This window comes from Sciurus carolinensis, chromosome 8 (assembly GCF_902686445.1).
Source record: "Sciurus carolinensis chromosome 8, mSciCar1.2, whole genome shotgun sequence".
Taxonomy (NCBI): domain Eukaryota; kingdom Metazoa; phylum Chordata; class Mammalia; order Rodentia; family Sciuridae; genus Sciurus; species Sciurus carolinensis.
This window is the reverse complement of record NC_062220.1, coordinates 72,557,903-72,581,606: the sequence shown is the minus strand read 5'-3', so window position 1 is coordinate 72,581,606 and position 23,704 is coordinate 72,557,903. Positions and strand designations below refer to the sequence as shown.

The 23,704-nt window shown below is 36.1% G+C and overlaps 1 protein-coding gene across 1 annotated transcript in view; it reads left to right on the top strand.

Annotated features, from left to right (window-relative positions):
• Dock4 (dedicator of cytokinesis 4) overlaps positions 1 to 23,704 on the top strand; it is a 445,877-nt gene that overhangs the window by 209,504 nt on the left and 212,669 nt on the right. The window contains 1 exon segment of the mRNA XM_047560480.1: positions 6,080 to 6,231. Coding sequence (XP_047416436.1) covers positions 6,080 to 6,231 — 152 coding nt within the window.

Genomic DNA, 23,704 nt, shown 5'->3' with positions numbered 1-23,704 from the left:
GATTTTATAAGAACAGGATGTTCAGGTTTAATTTGAAAAGAGTAAAAGAATGAAGGCCTGAGGTGACCATGCCCTGAAGATAGTACTGAGACATTTTCCCTTTCTCAGAGTGATGGGTGTTCTCTACTGAACCCTCGACTCCCAGGCACTAGAAAGTCAATGCGAAGTTTTCCTTTCTTTTGCAAATGTTTGTACTGGTCACACATTTGTACCTGTTGTGTTCCCAGTGTTCCAGCTAATGGTATACAACCATTGTTCATCGGTATGTTAACCCTCATCCCTGTACCTGTTATTATGATACACATTGATTACAGAAAGTGTGTCCCTATTGGTCTTCACCTGCTCATCTTAGTTTGTATAGCCATTGTGCTTTCTGTTTTCTCACTTTTAAAAAATAATCTTTTGTGGACTGGGGTTGTGGCTCAGTGGCACAGTGCTTGCCTGGCATGTGTGAGGCACTGGGTCCGATTCTCAGCACCACATATAAATAAAGGTCCAAAAAGTTTTTTCCAAAAAAGATAGTAAATGTTAAAATAATAATAATAATAATCTTTCTTTCAATTCTAAGTTGCTTTAGGTTGTACACTGTGTCTTCTGTCCTTGGTCTTATGTTCAAGTTAATCTTGTCCAGTGATTTGCACTTAATAAGCATTCAGTCATTGTTTTGAGATCATTATAGTATGATGAATAGACTATAGATTGTGGCTTCAAACAACTAAATTTGCAATCTTTATGAGCTCTCTGATCTTGGACTTGTTATTTCATCTCTGAGCTTCAGTTTCTTCATGCACTAAGTGGGAAAATAATTCTTTGCTTGTTCATTACTAAATTAAAAAAACATATAAAATGCCTTTCCTTATATTTACCAAAACCTCTATACATAATCGATTTTCATGCCATTATTTCATTTGCATTAGAGAGGCAGTATGATAAGAATAAGTGATGTAATCTGTACTAAATATTAGGTTAGAGTTGGCTCTGGAATGAGTAAGTAATAGTAGCTTAGACATGATAGAAATTTAATTCTCAAAATATGCAAACCTATAAACAGGAAATTCTGGATTGGTTTGTGGCTTCATGATATGAAAAGAGGTACAGTAGATGTCATGCCGTAGGCTTCCCATCCTCAAGGACCCTTCTAAACATGGTAGAACTGCAAGAGTCGTAGCCATTACATCTGAACTCCAGTCAGTCAGAAGGACAAAGTTTCCTCTCAGTTGATTCAGTTATGTTCATGAGCCTTCCTGAAAGTTCCGTTCAACACTGACCTTTACATCTCACTGGCAGAGCATAGTCACACCCCCAGCTTTAGCTGAGGATGTCAGATATTTGACAAGCAACAATAATGTCTGACACAAATACTTTTTCCCTCTAGTTTGAGTTTCTGTGTATGCAATTTTGCCTCAGTTCTTTTTACTTAACCTCATGCGTGGGTGACAAATTGATTTCACCTCTTTTAACATTGCAGTTTACTGGTGGTGGCTGCCTGGAGTGTAGTGGTGATAAGATTCTGGGATCTCGTCAAGGCTCTGATTGATTAGCCATGTCTGTTATTGGTGGGAAAGACAAGAGGGGACATTTTAGTATTTTATAGCGCAGATTCCAGTTCAAAGTCTTTGTTTTACAAATGAGGAGAATAAAACATTATAATTTCACTTGAAACCTTAATTTCTCCTCTATAACATTTTAGTGTTTCTAAAAAATATAGCATTGCATTTTACTGTTTCTACAGCAAAGACCTATAGCCTGAGAAAAACCCAAAGACTATAAACTTCAGGAGGACATGCTCTCTTCTTTAAGGTGTGTCCTGACTTAGCAATAATCAGTCTCTGTAGTCCTGGTATTTTTCTTTGCACAACATGAAAGTGTCTGTTGACTCACCAGGGAGAGTTGGGAGGCACAGTTTCTTGCTGTTGCTGTTGCTTGGTAACATGCTGTCACGTGGACCAAGGACCACAGCATGGAGGTAAAATGCCCAACAGAGGATGTTTCACTTTTTTCTTGACAGTGTCATATTTGAAGCACAGTTGTTTTCATCTCACTCAATTCATATTGCATGGTTAGGAAAAATTGTCTTGCTTTAAGTTTTTGCTAGCCTGTTAGCAGATCTTTCTCACCTAATTGTGCTCAGCTAAGCTGTAAAAGTGCTAAGCCTCACAGTGTTAACATATGTCCACTCAAAAAGTCTTGTCTAGTGCCAAAGGCCAGATCTCAATCCTGCTATAAATAGAGAAGCTAATTAGCTGATTGTCTGGTTATTTGGCCTGCAGAATATCTTCATAGGAACCTTTTATGGTTTTATAAGATCATATTATCTTCTTACTTAATCCTTACTGGATTAGACCAGTGGTTCACAAATGGAAAATCATGGTTCTCAGAGGGAGTTTTATACCCTAACCTCCAGTACATTTGACATTGTTGAAGATGTTTTGGGATTGTCACACAGAAGTGAAGGTAGAGAGAGGCCAGAGAGGCCAGGAAAAACTGTGAAACATTCTACAGAGCCTAGGACGGCCCCCACAATACATATTCAACCAATAAGCTAAACTCAGAAGATCAAGAATCACATGTTTTCTCTCATATGTGGAAGCTAGAAAGGAGAAAGGAAAAGAAAGGTGGTAGGTAGGGATCTCATGAAAATTGAAGGGAGGTCAGTAGAAGAGAGGAAAGGGACCTGGGGAAGGAGGAGAGGAGGGAAATCAGAAATAATGGGGAATGCTATTGGCTAAATTATCTTCTTGTATTGTGTGCATGTTCAAATATGTAACAGCAGATCCCACCATTATGTACAACTATAATGCACCACTAAAAAATATGGAAAAAAAGAAATGCTTAGCCAAAATTATAACCCTGGTGTGGCAATTCATCTAATAATTAATGTATTATATGAAGATTAAAAATTTGAGTCATTGAAGTAAATCTTTGGGATGAATGTATTTTTCTCTTAATCAGATGTCTATTTAAACTGTAAACACATTTAGAGTAACTGGTACATACATTTGTAACCATATGTTATTTCAAGATGCATTTTTGTTTCTGTGTTATAACTACTCAATTACTACTCTGTTATTAATACTACTTTTAAATAACTACTATTGAAGTGTGAATGTGTCTTTTAAATTTTTTATTGCAGTAATATTTTCATAAGGATATTTTTAGCCCTTCTCCAAAACTGAATTACCAAGAGATAAGCAAGTAATTATAACCTATTTACATCCAAATCCATCCTAGTCCTGGAATAACACTGGTTGAAGGGAGCGGGAGGAGAGCTTTCAATGCCAGGGTTTGCCAGACTTGAGGGCAATGTCACATGTACAAAGGGTGGAATCAGGCAGACTTTTTACTAGCATGTATGCAAAAACCTAGGCAGTAGTTTTTCAGAGGATATGATGTTTGTCAGTATGCTCCGATTTGCATCTCTCTGCATATGATCTTGATCAGTGATTCTCAACCCTCATTGCTCATTAGCATCACCTGGGGAGTTTTTAAAACTACCACTCTCTGGACCCCCTTCCCCTAGAAATTCTAATTTAATTGTTCTGGGATCGGACCTGAGTATAAGTACTTTTTAATAGCTCTCTTGGTGACTCTAAAGTGCAGCCAAGGTTGAGAACCACTGATCTAGATATATTGGATTCCTTGCATGAGTAAGGGAGCTCATTTTCCCATCAGTTCTTAGTGAACGTCATGATTGATGCTGGAAAGTGTGCTCTTTGTAGTCAAGAGCAGGCACCTCCTTGAGGTCAGTGCTTTTCTCGTAAGTTTTTTATATCTGTTTCTCCAGCTCTGCCATTTCATAGACAATCATTTAATCAGAGCAGCCCATGCTATGTTACCCTTTTAAGTATATGATGTTGAGCTTCTTAAGTAACTTAGCAAAGAAGTTAGCAGTTTTAGGGGAAAATAGACTTCTTTGTGAGTTAAAGAGATGTAGTTTTATGAATATATGTCGCTTCTTTTGTCATAGTAAAAAAGAATTTTAAAAGTACAAAATAGAAAAAAATTCATAGAAAACAAGGCAGAATTATGTTTTCTTTCCCTAGAATTAGAATATTCTAGTCCAAGTAGCTTTTTCTACTAATTATGGCCAATGCATACAATAATGCTGAGGCCCACTTTTTAAAAACTGTATTTACTCTTCATTGCTACCAAGAGGTACCTTGTGTACCTGTGGAGTATAAAGTGATTGCTGTTGCCTTTAGTGCATTTTTCTTTTAACCTTTGCTTTTCAAGTGGTTCAAAACGAAAGTCAGAGCATGAAAAAAAAAAATCTGGCTATTTTATGCTGTTACATGATTTGAAACTAGAAATTTTAAAGATGCATTTTGGCTTGAAAATTGGTATATTTGTTTATTAATTACTGAACTCTACTTAGAAATTTTAAAAAGATGGCTAATGTAAAAAATGGGGTTAGGTATGAAGACTATGACTGTTACCTTGAAGTTAAAATCCCTGAGTTTTTTTTTTTTTTTTTAATCATCAAGTGATTCAGAAGAGGCGACTTCATTAGTAGTCTGTGATATGAAAGTGATAATCTTCCTCTTCGTTAGCACCAATTCTGTTCCTACACAGGCCTTTCCATGTGCTTTTCCTGTGGTCTTATCCTAAATCATTGCCACTCAAAAAAGTGTGGTTCAAGAACCAGCTGGACTGTGAACTCTTGGGAACTGGACCAGGTATAAGACTGGCAAGCAAATAATTAGAAGCTTTTTTCACATTTTGACATTGCCATTGTACTTTCACTGTATTTTATAAAAAAGTACTGAAGTATCAGCCTCCAAAATATTAAGAGGAGAAGCAACTTGGTTCTTTGCTACAAGCAGCAGGTGAAGTCCTGTCCGAGAGAGTTCATAATTTCTTTTTCCTCTTTAGCTCTCAGTCTTAGTGTCACTTTTTCAGGAAGCCTTCTTTGGTTGCCCAAACTGAGGCCAAACCCCCTCTGTAGAATCCTGGTGATGTAGGCCTTGCCCTCCACTCATTGCAGTTGCAGTTTTACCAGTGGTGTCAGGGCTTGGTGGGGGGGACAGTTGTGCTGATGTCCATTTCTCCCAGTGGATGTCTCCATGAAGGCATGGATTGTTCATGTCTTCACTCATCATTGTATTCCCATTGCTTGGCACCTAGTAGAGACTGAACACATGTATGTTGAATGATTGACCTTATCTCGTTGTTCTCGCCCTTGGATCCTCTCTTCCCTCAATCCCAGACCTCTCAGTGCCAGGACCCAGGGCCTTGTGCATATTGGTCCTACTTCCAGGTGTGACTTCAGCTGGCTGCATTGAGGGCAAGATGAGAGTTGGATACAGATACCAATCCTTTTCTTTAGATGCCTTGCTGGCTTTCCTAAATCTGATTCCCTGTAGGTTCTCAGAAAGTTAGAAACATTTTCTTGCTTTAGTGATAGAATATCATTGCCACTGACTATCTCACAAAACTACCACAATTTTGCAGTTTAGTGTAATTTTTAAAAGAACATTTAACTTTGAGAAACAATATGTCAATAGCTACATTGTTCAGCTACCATCAGTGTGCAATGGTCAGTGAAATATAATCTGTTTTTAAAAGATGAATAATAGTTTGTTCTTATCCTGGGAGTTGATAGGGGAGCTGTAGAATCTTTGAAACTTCCTTCTGAATCTCCTCTATGAGTTGATGTTGTTTTTTAAAAAATTTCTTTTTAGTTGTAGGTGGACACAATACCTTTATTTTTTATTTATTTATTTATTTATTTATTTATTCATTTATATGTGGTGCTGAGGATCGAACCCAGTGCCTCATATGTGCCAGGGGAGCATTCTACTGTTGAGCCACAACCCTTCTCCCTCATTTTAACATTAATAATTTTAAATTTTAAAGCAAATTCCTTCATGAGCTATAATATAAACTTCATAGTTTCTTATTTTAGAAATTGGCAGAAATTTGAAATTTAAATTAGATACTGAATCCTAAAATAAAAAAAAAAAATTTAGTCTGAGACATCACTACCGCACCATACCTCATTAGTTTGTTGAGTGCCACTATTTTCTTCAGTCTATGCTAATCGTGTTTTTTGCTGGGATCGGGGTGTTGTCTCATTCAGATGGAACATCGACATCGGAAGAAAGACACCCCAGTGCAGGCCAGCAGTCACCATCTCTTCATCCAGATGAAGAGCCTCATGTGTTCCAACCTGGGAGAGGAGCTGGAGGTCATCTTCTCCCTCTTTGACAGTAAAGAGAATCGACCAATCAGGTAACTGCATAAATAGGACTTGAATGTCTTAGTGTTAGAATAGTAGATATTTGTGATTGGCACACTTTAAGATATATGACTTTTGTATACTTTGACTCTGTTAAACAATCTCAGTTTCCTCATCTGTAGAGCTGTGAGTTTCTAAGTTGCCTACTCTGGATATTTCCATGAGGGTTAGATGGGATGATACATGCACAGTTCTTAGAAAAACTCAAAAAGGCTATAGAATTGTAATAGTTGACATTAAATGGAAGCATGGCCTTGATCTCAAGTCTGTTATTTGTTTTGTTTGTTTTGCATTGGTAATACAAGGAAGAAAGTTTCTTTACAGTCTGAAATTGGTTTGCTTATCAAGGTCACCACATTTTTCTCTTTCAGTTTTTCTGGAAACAGTTACATTATTCTTATCCTGTGGATCGTTTATATCAAGAGATAACTAAATACTTTAAAACCTTTTCAGTAAAGTTTCAGAGCTATAAAATGATAAAATGTTTTCACACTTTTTTCTCAGTCTTACCTGTTGCAGTTCTCTTTTGGAAAGTGTTAATTTTAATTTTTACCTTTTTTTTTTTTTTTTTTTTTCGGTGCTGGGGATTGAACCCAGGGCCTTGTGCACACTAGACAAGTGTTCAACCATTGAGGTACATCACCAGCACAAGCCTTTAATTTTTAGAAAAAGATTCATGGTAAAGCACAAAGCATACAGTCTTTTAAGTTAAAAATTTTACATTTATATTGAGAATTAAAATCGAATTACTCAAATCACACATAGTTATCTTAATTGTACCATGCTTTAAAAATTACTTCTGAAAATAGTACTAAAAATTTTTTAAAATTCTGAGTCAATCACATTGTTTCATAAACATAAAATAATCTTGGAATATTTCTTTTCTGGTAAAATTGATTTCTTTTTCTAGGAAGTATATATCAAGTTTATTTTTAAAGCATTTGTAGTCATAAAATCTTTGGTGAATTAATTTCTGTTAGTCATTATTTACTGGTAGGAGTACATTTTATTTCTTGACAGTGGACAGTGTTCATAGAATTTAGAAGATAGTGTTTTTGTGCAGTAAGGACAGAATTTATGAGGTGTGGAAATAACAATGGCAATACCCTTTGAAAATCTACCTTATACACTGCTGGAGGAAATGAATCAGAGTGTTAGAAGACCTTTCCCCTATCACAAATCAGCACATTAAAAAGGGAAGTTAATGGCTTGAAAGACTGATCCAAGTTATAGTTCAGACTATTTAGAGATAAATAATCTCTACTGAAGCATATCTGGGTTAAGGGTAGTTTGACAAAATCTTTGTAACATTGTATGTATACTATGTGGTCTCTCTAATATATTTAACAAACTGTACGAAATTTAAAAGGAAGCAATGATGGCACTCTTGCTCATTCCTGTGTCTTTCAGAAACACGAATTCCCTTTTACCACTAATGTTCTAATTGCATTAATATTAGATTAGATTAATTTAGGATTACTATTAGCTTCTTCCTGAGTTTTGTCTTATAAACATTTTCAGATTTTCTAAAACATTCTATTTAGTTGTTGATCTTCAGAGTTCTCCGTTTTAAATTCCTGTTTACTTGGTGAAAGTAGGAAAATAACTCCCAAAATACTGTCTTTGTGGTCCCCAAGTTCAGGCCAGGAGCTGACCCTTTTTCCTGGTCTGTACTGTGGTTGAGCTGCAGTGTTCCCCTACCTCCCTCCTCTCCTTTTCTGTCTGATGTCCCACCTGTCTGTGATGACCCCAGGAGAACTCAGCCTGAAGCCCTCTTCTGCCTTTGCTCACTGAGTTGGATCATCTGTGGCTATCACCTCTCACACTCACAATCACTGTACAGGTGTTTGGCGAAAGAATGAGTCAGAATCACAAAAAAAGCTCCCTCTGTATTTGAAACCATCTCAGATTTATCTAAGATCTATTTTCTAAGGCCTCTGGCAGCACACTGATTGTTATCTTAGGCTGTGTTCAAAACCTTGTCAGGAGTAGGTTTGATTCCAACTGCCTGCCACACAGGCACAGTCCCCTTGTGAAGAGGTGCAGGGTGCCCAGTCTCGAGACAGGGCGTGATTCTTGGCCCTGGAGTTGATGGTGACTCCTTAGCCCTGACCTCTTTATGCACCCCTACCTTTCCCTCCATCTTGGAACTGATAAGGATCCTTGCTTCCGCCAGTGCAACCGGCAGAGATAATGAATGTAGTGTTTGCATCATCTCAGAAGAAAATGTTATAAATGTAAGATGTGATTTTAGGGCATTGTTAGATTTCTTTTTATGTGGGTGTTTTAAAATCATTATGTATTTTTCTTTTCAACTTTTTATTTTAGAAAATTTACACATTAAAAAGGTAGAACAGTATGAGGAACTCTGATGTACCCACCACCAGCTTCAACAGTTATCAGTTCAGTTATCAGTTTAGGCTGTTCTTGTCTTAACTGTATCCCTGTCCAAGCCTCTTCTTTACCCCCAGATGATTTTGAGACAAATTCTTACCTTCTCACTATTTTCAAGTATAAGTATTTCAGGGTATATCTCAAAAAGGGAACTCTGAAAGAAATTGCCACCTAAAAACTTAATATTGTTTTAACATTATCAAATATCTGATTCATATTTCCCCTGTTAACTCATAAATATTGTTTACAAATTATTCAAATCAAGATCCAAATGAGATCCATATATTGCAGCTGGTTGATTAAGTCTTATAAGTCACATCCCCCCTTTGCTTCCCTCTTCCCTTCCCTCTTAAATTCCTTGTGTTCTATTTGTTGAAGAAATGGGAGTCATTTGATTTCTTTCTGATTGTTCAGAATCTAATTCCAAACAATGAAATCAGTGGGCAAAAAAAAAAAAAAAAAAAATGGTATAGTTAATATTTTTGTTGTCAAATAGCATCATTATTGTTACAATTGACAAAAATAAAATGCAACCTAAGTATGATCTTTATGGCATTGCCCTGACCGTTAATCACAGGAAGTTACCTTGTCTGAGTACAAATAGAGGGCCCACAAATGAAGACCTGTAGAGGAGGGAGAAGGAATGGAGGATATTTATGTCTATCATGAGGCAGACAACTAGTTAAGACTTTTTTTTTTTTAACCTCCCTCCTTTGTTTTAAGTGCTTTAAATATACTGTTATGAGCATCAGATTTAAAGGTGAGGAAACTAAGACACAGAGATTAGGTAATGTGCCTAATGTTTTGTAAGTGGCAGGAGGTAAAGCAGAGCCACAAACCCTGCAGTCTGGCCCCAGAGCCCCGCTATCTTAAGCCCTGCATTGTAGACCTCTTCAGAATTACTCCTTAAATGCTTTAGTGTTTGTCTGAAATTTTCCATAGTTAGACAGGATTTTATTGACCAGAATGAGAGTTTTAAAGACTGACAGTGTTAAGAAATGATTATAAACTATTGATAATGGCAATACTGAAATGAGTATAAGCCCTCAGAAATAGTTCATGCTCTAGAAATTGGTTCTTAAAATTGAGTCCTCAAAATATTTCAAGAAAAGCAAAGTAGAGCTGGGGGTATAGCTCAGTGGTATAGTGCTTGCCCGGCACGCCTGAGGCCCTTGGTGGATCCTCAACACCACAAAAAACAAACAAAAAAGAAAGAAAAGTAGCATCATAGCATCAGCTTTTGCTACCTGACCTTGATCAAAATCTTAGATTCCTTACTTGCAGTGTCAAATATACAAAAGGAGCAACATGTAAAAATAGCAAAATTGTGAGACATAAAATATCTCCTCAGTACCAAGAAAATGGAACGAATAAAAATTATTTAAATAAACAACAGCCCTTAAGTCATCATCAACACTAGGCCATATTTTGAAAATTGGTGCTCTGATTTGATCTCAAAACAATTACTGGCACTGCCTGAAGGTGACCCAGACCATTAGGCTGCTGCTGCATGGTACGGACACCTCTTGCATTAAGTATGGGTAAAGTCTGGTGTGTTCTCACAGCATCCTGCTGGTGTATGCCTAATTCTGACCTCTTTTCCACTTTTTTACCCAGCCTTTGGTGTAACATCAGCAGCTCAGAAGGTCTAGGATCAAGGTCCCATTGGAAAGGGGCTTCAGGAAACAGACTTGAGTATGGAGACGGGGAGATTAGCCATGGGCCAGAATAGCCCAGCTATTCAGTGATCATTAAAAATAACACACTCGTGTTTATTTGAGCTTTGTATAATCTTGGCTGGATTTTGCTACATAAAAGTTAATTATTAGTTTAAAAATTAGTTTTCCAAATTAAGTTTCATATGAGTAAAATGTTTCTAGTGAATATTTATCTGGTCAAACATTTGATTTCTCCAGTCTGCATGGGAATATAGCCAGGAAAGGCAGGGATCCAGTTCTCTGTATCATCTGTAATATTATTTTATTCATTTTACAGCCCTTGTACAATGTTTCTTATGTGCAGGTGCTGTTCTAAGCTCTTTTTAAAATATTAATTTTTTTCAATTCTTGTAAATACTTAATAAGGTAGGTACTACCAACATATTTATTTTTATAGCTGAAGAGACTGAGGCACAGAGATTAATACCTTGCTAAAAGTCCTATAGCCAGTATATGGCGGGTCTGGTGTTTTAACAGGGAAGCATATGCAGGAATAGGTATTCTTAATCTCTATACTCATCCCATTATCCATAATGTTTAGAATATGCTACAAATTATAAAATTGTAATTTTTTTTGCTTAGCCAATTTTTACTCACCATTGTATAGTAAGAGGTTTGTGGAGGGTTAGTTGGTTTGTTTTTTTAAGAAACTGGAGTAGGAGAAACTTGAACTCTTTAAGAATTGACAAGAAGGATCCAGTAATGAGGAAGAGGCCACATTCAGGAAGAGGGGAAATCACGGATGGTGAAAGTCCCTTAGGAGAGGGGCCTCAGGAAACTGACTTGAGTTTACAGATGGGAAGGTTAGCCGTGGGCCAGAGAAGGGCAGAAAGGGAAGGGTGTGGTGCTTGTTAATTGAGCTATCAGAACAGGAACATGCATTTTTCATTATACAGAGAAAGCAAGCAACTTCAGATTCTATGGTATAGTGTCTCCTTTAGCTTGCGTTTAAAATTGGCTCTAATACTGTATGGCAGTAGAAATTGCCACTATTTATGCTGTCCATAGTTTATGCAGCTATGGATCTGTATATTAATGCTTCTGTTTCCTTAGCATGTCAATTAGTTGACAATTGTCTGTAAATTATATGGACCAGTGAAAATGACATAGTTCAGTGGTTGACTACCTCCCTTAAAACTTTCATTACTTTGTTTATTGATGTATTCTAAGGCTTCATTAATTAAAACTATACATTTGTCTTGGGAACTAATTCATTATTTCTTTCTCATCTGAGACTATATTTAACAGGACCTGAGTGTCACCATTTGGCATTGAGCTTATTGTAGGGCTACTCATGCATGTGAGCTGCTGGCATGGGCTTTTATTTGAGAAATTAGCAGCACGATAGTTCTTTTGGAAAAAGCCTTATCCTTGTAATTAAATACAGAGGAAGTTTACTTTCTGCTGATACCATATTCACATACTTTTCTGAAGTTAGGAATTTTTTCCTATCATTATGCAGTTAAATTCTCATTTCCTGGAAATGCACTTTCCATATAAATTTATATTGCCTGCAATTATTTTTTATTCAGTATATCATTACAATTCTATAATTTAAAGAAAAGGTAAGTAATGATACAATTGGTGAGGCACAGTTTTTTTTATATAGACTCATATATGAATTTCCCTCCATCTAGGAGACATTTAAGACATTTATCCTCCTGCGCCTTGCAACCATTTTATAGTATGTATGTGGCCAGTCTCTGAAATTATATGGCCTGGGTTGATATCCTGGTTGTGCCATTTAGTAACTATATCATCTTGGACAAGTTAACTCATGATTCTTATGACTGTTAACTCCTCTTCTAAGTGAGTACTCTCCCCCTAGGATTACTTGAGCATTAAACTCTGAGTGTGATACTTGACACCTGGTAATTCGTCAGTAAATCTTAACTATAGTAAAGAAGATTTTAAAAAACCAAAACAGAAGGTATAACATACCTAGAAATATGTGATGGTTACTCCTGGGTTTTTAAAGAAATCATTTATTCCAAGGAATTGTTGATTTATTTTTTTGATGTAAGTATTACAGTTATGTAAAATTCAGAGATCCCTCCTAGTGAACTAGTAAAATGGAGTATCAGGTATGGAAGACTAGTTTCTTGATATGGTCTAGTCTCACAGATGATCCCAATTCTATTCTATCTAGAAAAACATAACCTGTGAACTGACAATGATTACCTTTGATAATATATTTGACAAAACTTAAGAGGAATGTTTTTCTACCAAGGTGCAGTGGTGTACACCTATAATCCCACTAACTCAGGAGGCTGAGGCAAAAGAATCACAAGTTCAAGGTCAGCCTAGGCAATGTAGCAAGGTCCTGCCTCAAAATAGAAAATGAAAGCAAAAACAAACATCAGGCTGGAGTTGTAGCTCGCTGGTAGAGTGCCTCTGCACTCCACATTCAATTCCCAGCATCACACACACCAAAAAGAGAATGTTTTCTTACTGATCTAGGACAGTCAGTATTTCCTTTCAAGCATAAACTTCAACTTTCTTACAAAAGCAAAATCAGAGCTCTAAATCAGTATAAGTTCATTCTCCAAAGGTGAGAAAATTCCAGTTATAAGAATGTATTACCTCTAGGGGCTGGGGTTGTGGCTCCAGTGGTAGAGCGCTTACCTAGCATGTGTGAGGCACTGGGTTTGATTCTCAGCACCACATATAAATAAATAAAATAAAGGTCCATCAACAACTAAAAAAAAAAAATCTTTAAAAAATTTATTATTTCTTCCCATTCATTTGTTCATTCACTTACTCATTGCACAAATGCATAGGAGTAACTGTCCTGTGCCAATAGTGCAAGACCCAACTGGAGATCCAAAGGTGACTCTCAGAGCAAATGCCAGGAATCTACTTAAAAAAGACAAAGGATACTTTTTTTTTTTATTAATGTAGGAGGTGGATCAGTGAAATGACATAAAATGTTAGGATGAAGCAGAGGTGCTTGGTGTTCATAGCTTTACTCTTTGTAAAATTCAGAACAAGATTGGCTGTCATATGACAGCAAAGGAAAGAACAAAGGGGGATTGAGGACTGGAAGTACATTGCAGGAGGAAAGTAGGCAGACTGAGAGCAAGGGTGCGATAGGGAGCCAGCATTCCCTCTACTGGGTGTGTACCCAAAAGAAAAAAAATCAGACATCTGCTCTGGCGTGTTCATTGCAGTACTATTGAAATAGCCAATAGGCAGAAACTACCTAAGTGTCAACCAATAAATGGATAAGGAAAAGGTGATATATTTATATACAGTGGAATATTGTTCAGCCCTAAGCAGGAAATCATGTCATTTTGGCCCAGTATGGATGAACCTAAAGAACAGCGTAAGTGCAATAAGCCAAAGGCAGAAAGACAGATAACAAATTATCTGGCTTACATGTGGAGTGTAAAAGAGTTGAACTATAAAAAGTAGGGAGTAAAATAGTTATTACCATAGGGTTGTTGGGGGTTGGAGAGACGTTGGTCAAAGGATATAGAACTTGACAGGAGAAATAAGTTCAAGAGATCTAGTGTACCATAAGGTGACTATAATTAATAACTATTCTTGAAATTTCTGAAAGAGTAGGTTTTAAGTGTTCTCACTTGTGCTGAGAAAGTATGTGAGGTATTGTATATGTTAGTTAGCTTGATTTAGGCATTCCACAATGTGTACATATTTCAAAATATTATGTTATATAATATAAATACATACAGTGTTTTTCTTTCATGTTAGGAATTGAATTGAGGGGGTCTTTCCTGCTGAGCTACATTCCCAGACCTTTTTATTTTTTTTAATTTTGAGACAAGATCTTGCTAAATTGCTGAGACTGGCCTCAAACTTGCAGTCCTTCTCCAGAGTAGGAGTGTACCACCATGACCAGCTACAATTTTTGTCAATTCAAAATACATAAATAAAATAGTAAAAAAATAAATACTCCAATGTTAAAAAACAAGAAAGAAAAAGAAAAAGAATGTAATGTGATAGTGAGTTAGTGATGAGTAATAAAATTTCTGGGGTACAGTGAGTGATGACCATTAAGGATTTCTTAAATCTGTAGGGAACCTGGCTTCCAAGTTAGCTTTGCTGGCAGTGTATTCAGGAAATGGGGATCAGAAGCAGGAGGTAGGTCTGATGATTAATACACTACAGTTCAAAAAGAATGAGAAAACTAGGAATCCCATGATATGTTGAGGAGAATCTAAGAAATTACATTTGTAGCTTCCAGTAATTCTCTTTAGGGGCTGACAAAATCTTAAGTGCCTTTTCATTTTTAAAAGAAATATGAAAGAACTGTACTTTTGAAAAGACTCAGTTCCTGGGGAAAATTTTCAAGAGCTTATGGAAGGGAGCTGTTAGGGAGACTAGTTATTTGGCCCAGAGTAGGAAAAAAGGCTAATATTTTTGTGTTTACATATTAGTACATAACACAGTCAAGAGAGCAGATAAGGTTTTTTAATTCTCTGTGCCCTGCACTTGTGTTTGTTGTTTCATACATCATTTACAGCTCACCATGGCGCGATCACACGAGTTCAGCCTCTTTATTTTTAACATAAATTAGGAACATTTATTATTTGAACATTGAAAGATTGTATGCATAGTTGTCTTTTTCTAGATTCATATTATAAAACTAAAAATTGTAAGCTCTCCAAAGCAAAGCAACCATGTGGGGGAAAAGTTCAACTGGCCAGACAGGCAAGGAGCACAGCCCTGAGAGCAAAAATAGATGGAGAAGGCATTCAGAGACCTCCTTGAATCGTGGCAGTATCAACCACCCCACACGGCCCAGAGCGTTTCCTGCCGTGTCTAGACATGCTGGCACAGATTTCACTGTGGGTGTCTGCCTGTCAGTGACCCGTGGCGCCCTTCCCTTGGGCCTCTTGTTGAAAGGCACTGCTGCTCCCCACCCTCCTTCTCCATCATTTGATTGTTCTGGCAGGTGCATGAAAATTGGGATTGTTGTCCCTTCAGAGTTAATCACATTTGTGCTTTACTCACCCTTTGGTCACACTTCTGTGTCCCATAAAAAAAAAAAAAAAATAATTGCCTTAGAGACTTAGTGATGTCCTTAATGGAAGAGATTTTAAAACAGTCAACCAGGAGGTGGATCTAAATGAAAACAAAATAGCAAAGAAATGCTTTTATTCGTACTGAGAACACTCAGGGTAGAACTGGTCTATTTTTTTATGTTGAATTTTAAGAGCCATACAATTCCAATTATTTCTGAAAATGTGAATTACATTATTATAATAATTGCCTAGAAATTCAAAATTGCAGAAAACCAAAAGCCTCACCAATTGGCCTTCTCTTTCTCTTGAGTTCTAAGCAATTATTTGGGTGACTTGTCTCTTTTTACCTTAAGGGTGGAAGATTTTAGAAGGTGACCAGAAGGACCTCTTATCCCTATCGGTGTGTTTTAAAAGATGACTAAATTAGTGTTCTTTTTGCTAGAACTCTGATCATGTCTGTATTTCTTCCTCTACCCTATGATTGTTGCTTGTAGGGAATTCAGTATATTTAGTTTTTCTAAGTTCCCTGCAGGATAAGCTGTCATCACACATAGCAACCACCTGGCAAGGACTCCTTTGGTATTCCATGCCATTTATGTTGCAGGATGATTCAACATCAACAAAGAAATTATTAATGATGTGGCTGCATCCTGTCATCATCTTTGTGTTCTCAGCACCTTGCAGAGCGGCTGACACGTGGGATTGATGCAGTTAAAGGAAGCTTTCAAGTCTCACATTGCTGTTGAGGGGGAAAGCATTAAGAGATGATGCCATTAGTGTCTTAATCTTCCCTATCATCCTTCCACTCCAGGGGGGATGTGCTTCTTAATAAGAGAGAGAATTCAAGGTGTTGAGTGCATCAGAAACATTATAGAGTTGTTTCATGTTACACTGTGTTAATCAGAACTCTGCTCTCAGACCTGTCTCTAGGGAATCATCATTTATAAACACTGTCATGCTAAAAAGTACATAAAAATTGTCAGATAAATGTATAGCATCTTCTCCATCTAATTTCCATTTAGAGATTTTTGGACTAGAAATTGAACAGAGACTGCGCTTCTTTTTTTTTTTTTTTTTTCAGTTAAGCATCATAAATTTGACAGTATCCCTATGGAATTACTGAGGTAAATTCATTCATTTCTTTGCTTAGTAAGCAATTGTTGCTCTCCTCTTCCAGGCCACTCATCTGGGGGACTCATTATTGAATAAAATGGGAAAGGTAATTCCTACCTCACAGATCTTATATTCTACTTATATTCAAAATGTTGAGAAACATTTTTAAGGCCATAATTTCTGTAAATTCCTTTTGTAAGGTATCCATACAAATTTTATTTTACAAAGTAATTCCGACATCTAAAACAATGATTCCCAACCTTTTCAGTGCCTGGGTTAAGTTCAGTGTAAAGGTTCCTTTTAAAACTTATGTAAATTGCAGACCTCAGCAGATATTAGTGTACCTGTTCTCACAGACATTAACATTTGCCTATCAGTATGGAGGCTTTGTGGCTTTCTGATTAAGAAAGCTCCTGACTTTCAAAAAGCATGGTGACAGGTAGCATCTAATTAATAAATGTCAGTTAATTATGATTTAGTTTCATTTTTAAAAATTGTAATGAATATGAAGGGTCTTATAAGTCAACTGTTGAAAGGGAAATTTGATTCTGATTTATTTTTATTAAACAAGAACATCCTTTTGAGATAATAAATGCATAGAAGGTTTATTACACTTATTGTTTTTGTAGGACTTGAATTACATAGATTTTTATTACTTATTCTGTTTTTATTTAAGGCTTATTGCCTTTTAAAAAAAAGTTGCATACTTAAACCCAGAGAAATTATGAATAGCTTAGGTTTACTTTACTTTCAACATTCTTTATTACACATGCTTTCCTAACAAAGAGGCATTGTTAGAAAAGTCAGAATAATTACTGAATGTAGATCAGAGTGATTCCTTCCTCATAAAGTGTCAGAGATACAGTATTTACAGTGATCAAATTATGTAAATTTCCAGAAGAATAAATATGAGACATTCTGCCTACCCCTTCTTATTTCACAGTCCCTGTTTCTGTTGACCCAGATACTATCAGTACCTACCTATCAGTACCTATCTGGTTCCTTCACTGAGAAACTTGTTTTCCAGTTAAAATTTTAACTTCTCTGTAGAGAAATGCAAGCAAATATTTTCCTAAGTCATTTAGTTATAAAATATTCCTCTTTCTAAGGATTTTACTTGAAATGAACTTTGGGATTTCTAGGGTCCCAGGTCTTCTGAATTTAGACTCATTGTTGCCTTTCCTGAATCAACATCCAATCAAAATTATTTCTTTAATGTTCCAGTCAGTAAATCTGGAAACAGTGTTGGTAACATGAAGCAGCAAATGTGAAATCATTTATTTATAAGTTTATGGAATTTTCTATTCCTTTTATCATTGAGTCTTACCTTCCTAAAAAGAATTTTGTTTTGAATGTCTTCATTCTCTGTAATGAAAAATAGCATGAAGTGGTTTGTAATCATGCTGAGTAGTAAGAAAGAACAGGACTTGATACTAAAATTGGCAATGACCTTAATTGACTGTAGCTTAAACATTTAATTCCTCTCATATCACTGAGTTGAAGTTAAATCCTTTGCTATTTTAACAAAGCTATCCTGTTATTTGGTGCTTAGTTCTTTCACATTCATGCATTTGTAAAGTGAACCTAAGCTTGGACATTAATCATTTTGTAAAATATTGTTTTAGTTGTCGATGGACCTTTATTTTATTTATTTATTTATATGTGGTGCTGAGGATCGAACCCATGGCCTCACACACGCCAGGCAAGCCCTCTACCACTAAACCACAACCCTAGCCCTTGAATGTTAATCTTTAAAAAAGAAAGCTCAGCATCTCTTTCCTCCTTAAGTAAACAACTATGGAAACACTGGCATCCAGGGTCTTCCTCTTTCCATTTCCCTTTAGTTAAAGAGCTCATAACCCTAATGTTGCTTTAGTTTTAAAGTTAGAAAGTATTTTAATAGCCTTATCTAGGAAGACTTGTGAGGAATTGCTTTCATTCATTGCCAAGGACAAACTCTTGTCATTTGTGTTGGTCATGTGATTGGAAGAAAGAAAGGGAAAAGTCTTTGACCCTAAGGTACCTGGGTTTTGTTGCCTGTTTTCTGATATATATGACTGTCATAAAAAAGAAAATCAACAATTCTGACTTGTTAGGACCTGAGCTTTTAAGCTTGAACAGGGTCCTTTAATGTAACTGGATCTGATAAATCAGGATATCCTGGCAGTGCCTCAGCTTTATGCAGCTCCTCAGAAGAATGTCCTAGCAACCAGGTTAGGAGGCCTTGGATAAGGACACCAGTCTAGTTTGCTACTGATCATTCACTCTGCATATAGTGTCCTGTTAACCTTCATCCATAGTGAGGACCAAAACCATGTTCCAGTGGCCACCAGGGCTGCCAGCACACCCTCCATCCACTTCTCATGGTTTCCTGCCTGACCTAAGTAGCATCAGTTTCTGAGGGTATCATTTCAACAATCTATTGTGTAGCTTAGATTTTTCCATCTTGAGTTGCTTTTGCCACTTATGCTAGGAAAGAACATAATTACAGCTCTCTTCACAGTGTTGGGGAGGAAAGGTAATTTTTTTCACAACCTGCATAGCTTCTTAGTTGGAAATAACCCCTCTAACAAAAGAGAGAGATTCACAAAAGAAAAACAGAAGTTTATTGGCATTTGCATTTCGGGTATACATGGGAGACACCCAGGGAATGAGTAATTCTGAAAGAAGTGGCTTTGAATTTCAGTTTACATAGCATCTTCAATAAAGAACAGTACATTGTTAGAGAAGTGACAAGATAAAGTCTCTAGGGGCAGCAGCTTGTGGGAAGGCAAATAAATGCAAAGGGTAGTTAATAAAGGTTGTTAATGTAGGTACCCTTTTGCCATCTCCAGACCCATAAGGGTCTAAAGTTGACTTCACTGGTGAACATGGTCTCCCTGGTAGAAGTGGGAGGCTGGATATTTCATACGTCTGTCTCCTGATTCTAGGCAAATAGAGGGAGGGCAGAGAGATTTCCTGATTCTGTTTCTTCTTAATTGCCTTCAGCTTAACAATCCTTATGCCAGGGAGACTTGTTTTGGGGTAGCATATTCTGTTCTCTTACAGCAGATTGTTGGAAGCATCTTGCTCTGTTAGTCAATCAGAAAGCATTTGAGAAAACACAGGAGAGGCATGAAATAGAAGCCATTGAATTCATGCGTACTCTGTTGCCTTCTAGATAGACTCTAGAATCCGTACTATCCAGCCATCTTCTTACCTGTTCCCGTCTTACTATCCATCTTATTGTTCTCACTGTTTTCCTCCTTGATTTCTGTTGGGTCTTCTTTCTCACCTTCTAAGTATAGAATAGATATTAGTTGTTATTCTCACATACAGCATAGTTCATTTAAGACAACTGACTTTGTCTTTTCAAAGATGCTACGTGGAGATTGTGTTGCAAAATTGATTTTTCTGAGTATAAAAGACCATGACAGTTCAGTTGTTCCTCCTGAGTTTGCCAGCTGACCACTTGAATGTTTTTTCCCTTTTGCTATTGTTGCTTTTGGAGATCATAAATCTATTCCAATGATTTAACTGTTAAAAATTATTTTAGAAAGATTCTTTCTCATTTTTGTGGCTTCCTTATCTTTCACACCACATGGTTCAACCCAAGTTATTATCTAGTCCTATATTTCAGATAAAGTACATGTGTAACTTTTACATGCATTAAATTATTAGATAATTTTGCTTCCTATGTGAAGTGAATTATAGTGATAAACATGAATCCATATAGAGAAATATGAAAATCTCTATGAAATATAAACTTTAAAATATCTTTAGAATATATAAATATATTTCATATGAAATATAAAAATCTCTGATATTAGCCATTGATATCTTTTAGTTGCATTACTTTTTGAAGGCATCACTCCATGGGAGAGCCACTTGATGTTATTATACAGAAAGTCACAAGGACCCTCCCAGATCTGTGTGACCTGGGCCTCTAGGACCCCAGGTAAGGCCTTTGCAACAGAAGGGTGCCTACTTCTGAGAGGTCGAGATATGCTGAGAAACAGAAGAGAAGCCATTAGAGTCTTCACATCCTCACCCTGCTTCCCATAGTACTTGTATCATGGATAAGACCATTTCTACCAAATCGTGCTGTTGAACTACACTCTCCATTATTACAGGTCTTTTTCAGGACTTCAGAATTTCAGTGGTTTGACTGAGTAGGCAAAAACTTCACAAAAATAGATATGTTGTAGCTTTTTTTTCCCCTCTTTTGGCTTCATGCATTTTTAATCAGTTTTAAATTTATTGAGAATATTCATACTAAAAACCCGTGCTTCATGTGATACAGTTAGTCTTCCTCTTTGTTTCTGAAGTACTGTTCTTTCAAAGACAGGCTTGCACTGTCGGTCAGAGCCAAGACTCTCTAGTTGGACTCTGGGTATTGGTATCCTGACTCCATCCTTGCTGCCCATGCAACTCTGGCCAACTTACCTACTATCTCAAACCCAGATTTCCAATATGTCAGTCAAGGGGGATGATAGGTTCTACCCCATAGGGTAGTTGTGGGATTTAAATGAGAAGATCCACATAAAGCCAAAGTTATAGGACCTGGCACCACAAGGTGCATATTAACTTTTATTATTTTTCTCCAGGAACTATCCTGGGAAGACTTTCTGTTCTTATTACATTGTCTCGGTTTTCACAAATCCTTGTGAGAAGAAAGTAGGTAATAAATAATAAATAATTATGATTTGTTAGTCTTTATTTCCAGAGAAAGAATTAGTTATTGTTAATTTATAGTATCATGATGTATAATGAAACACACTGAACACAAGTGGACACTAAATTTCTCCTGTGGTGAAATTTCCTCCAGAAGAACATGGCAGTATATGAGATAAATAATGATCTTTTCTGTGCTGATAATGTCAACTCTCCTTTCTCAGTGTTTCTTTAAGTATGCTATTCTACTTCTTCAATCTTTAAGATGAGGGAGGCATTAGAAAAAATTATGTCACTGCAGATTTATCCATTACTATACTGTAATAAAGATATAAAATCTACATTGGGATGGTATTAAATGGCCTGATCTAGAATCTAGAAGTTCCATGAAATTGATGTGGTGAATCTCACATCTGGTGGTGGGACACCATTGATTAAATGTCTTTTGGGCGAATTTTGTAGATTTCCTTAACATTAAAGAAAAGGATATTATGAAAAAAAGAAGGATCATTTAGGAGAGAGTTGAAGCTTTCCAGTTATGGATATTGTTATATTTTTTCCCTAAAATAATGTATTTGTTTAGTCTTATCAAGGAATACCAAGTCATTGACTAAAAGCAGAAGATGGCCAGTTACTAATTATGGGCCTATAAGCTAGTTGCCCACAAGGTAATAACAAAGAAAGAACCATTCAAATCTCCCCAAATTAGGAAAGAAGTATGAACAATGTAATGCAGGTATGTTTATCTTTTAACAGGACAATTTTCAAGTTTCGGAAAAGTAGGTTTGTTTTAAATCAAACAACTTAAGAAGCAGACAAGATAGAGCATCGAAAGTACATTACGTGTAGTCAGGAAACTTCATGTGACATAGTTCAGATAATTTTAGAGGATGTATCAGAATGAAATATCATTTACTTTGTTCAGTTTTTCTCCTGGCCTCGAAGATGGACATTCTGGTATTCTTCAAATATATGAGTAAGGGAAGGTAATTATAACCTAGAGATTCTAAAATGCATTACTATAGGCTTTTCCCCCCCTCCAAAATCATTTGCACATTAATTAATTGCTGTATCAATAAAGAGAACTGTATTTGTATAACAACAACATGTCACCAAATAAACTTTAAAAATTTTAATTGACCACAGAGATTTTCTTTTTAAAAAAATCTGGTTTTAATAATTGCACATAACTGTATCTCCACAATACCCATCTTCAGTCTATTTTTATCTCCCTCTTAAGGCATGCTTAAGCTAAGGCATACGTCATTGGCTTAGTACATATTGATATTCTTTATGAAACAGGATATGATGTAGTATAATACTTGCATAATTAGAATTCTGTCTAGACAAGTGAAATTAAAATAAAGATAGAACAAAAAGGACCTCTTTCTGAAATAGAATACATTAGAAAACATTTATGAGAAAGTTGAAACTCACATATATGGAATATTTTATGTATATATGTATATAAAATATATGTATATACATATATAAAATATATGTATATTTTATATCGGTATTAAAGTTTAAGTTTAATATCTAAAATACCTTCCAGATTTTTGTATATTAATCTTCTTGACATTTGTCATTGTGGATTGACCTATCAGAAGGTAATGTGGAATTTGTCACCAGGTTTCAGTGGGAATAAGTGTTTAAGTGTTTACATCTCAAAAAAATGTACAGTTAGAGTATACTGTCCATAACCCTGAAGAGGGGGAAATGCTCACATTGCTTATGTTTTATAATTAATAAATACAAATACCAGCCTTCACCTTAGCAGTTTTGACAAAAAGTAAAATCAAGTTCTTAAAATATTTTTGGAGTTTCACCTTTGTTTAATAGAATAATTTATTTTCAAATCATTTTTCATTGAAAAAATACTACAAAATTCAGGTGTGCTGGTGCATGCCAGTAATCCCAGTAACTGGGTAGGCTGAGGTAGGAGGATCCAAAGTTCAAGGCCAACCTCAGCAACTTAGTAAGGCCCTAAGCAACTTAGACCCTGTCTCCAAATAAAAAATAAAATAAATAATTTTTTAAAAAAAACTATCAAAGACTGCTTGAAACCTGCTCATTCAATATTAACCCTTCTTCCTTTCCATTTAGCCTAGGTCATGGGGAAATTTCCAGAACTTTTGAGACCAGTCTTGACTAAGTCATGTGGGTGCCCCAGGTAGATGAATGACAGTGCTTTTATCTCTGTATTCTGGAAATATTTGCTCCAGTATTATAGAGGAGAGATAAAATTTACCTATGACATTCAGATGAAGTGTGAGGGTTTTCACTTCACACATGAAATAGAATCTCAGTCACATACCAGCACTGTGATCTTGGGCAAAACTATTTATTATCTTAATTTTTTTAAATGTTTATCATAATAATATCTGCTTCCTAAGAACCAGTACAGTAAGTGTTAAATGAGTTAATTCATGTGAAGTCCTTAGTAGAGTGCCTGTCAAATGGTGAATTCTCACAAGTGTTACCTAATAATATGACTTACGACTGTTTGAAATGTAATTCCTTTATCTCAAGATACATTTTTGTGCATTTCCTTTATCTTAAATTTAAAATAATAGTAAATTTTCTTCCACTGTGAAAAG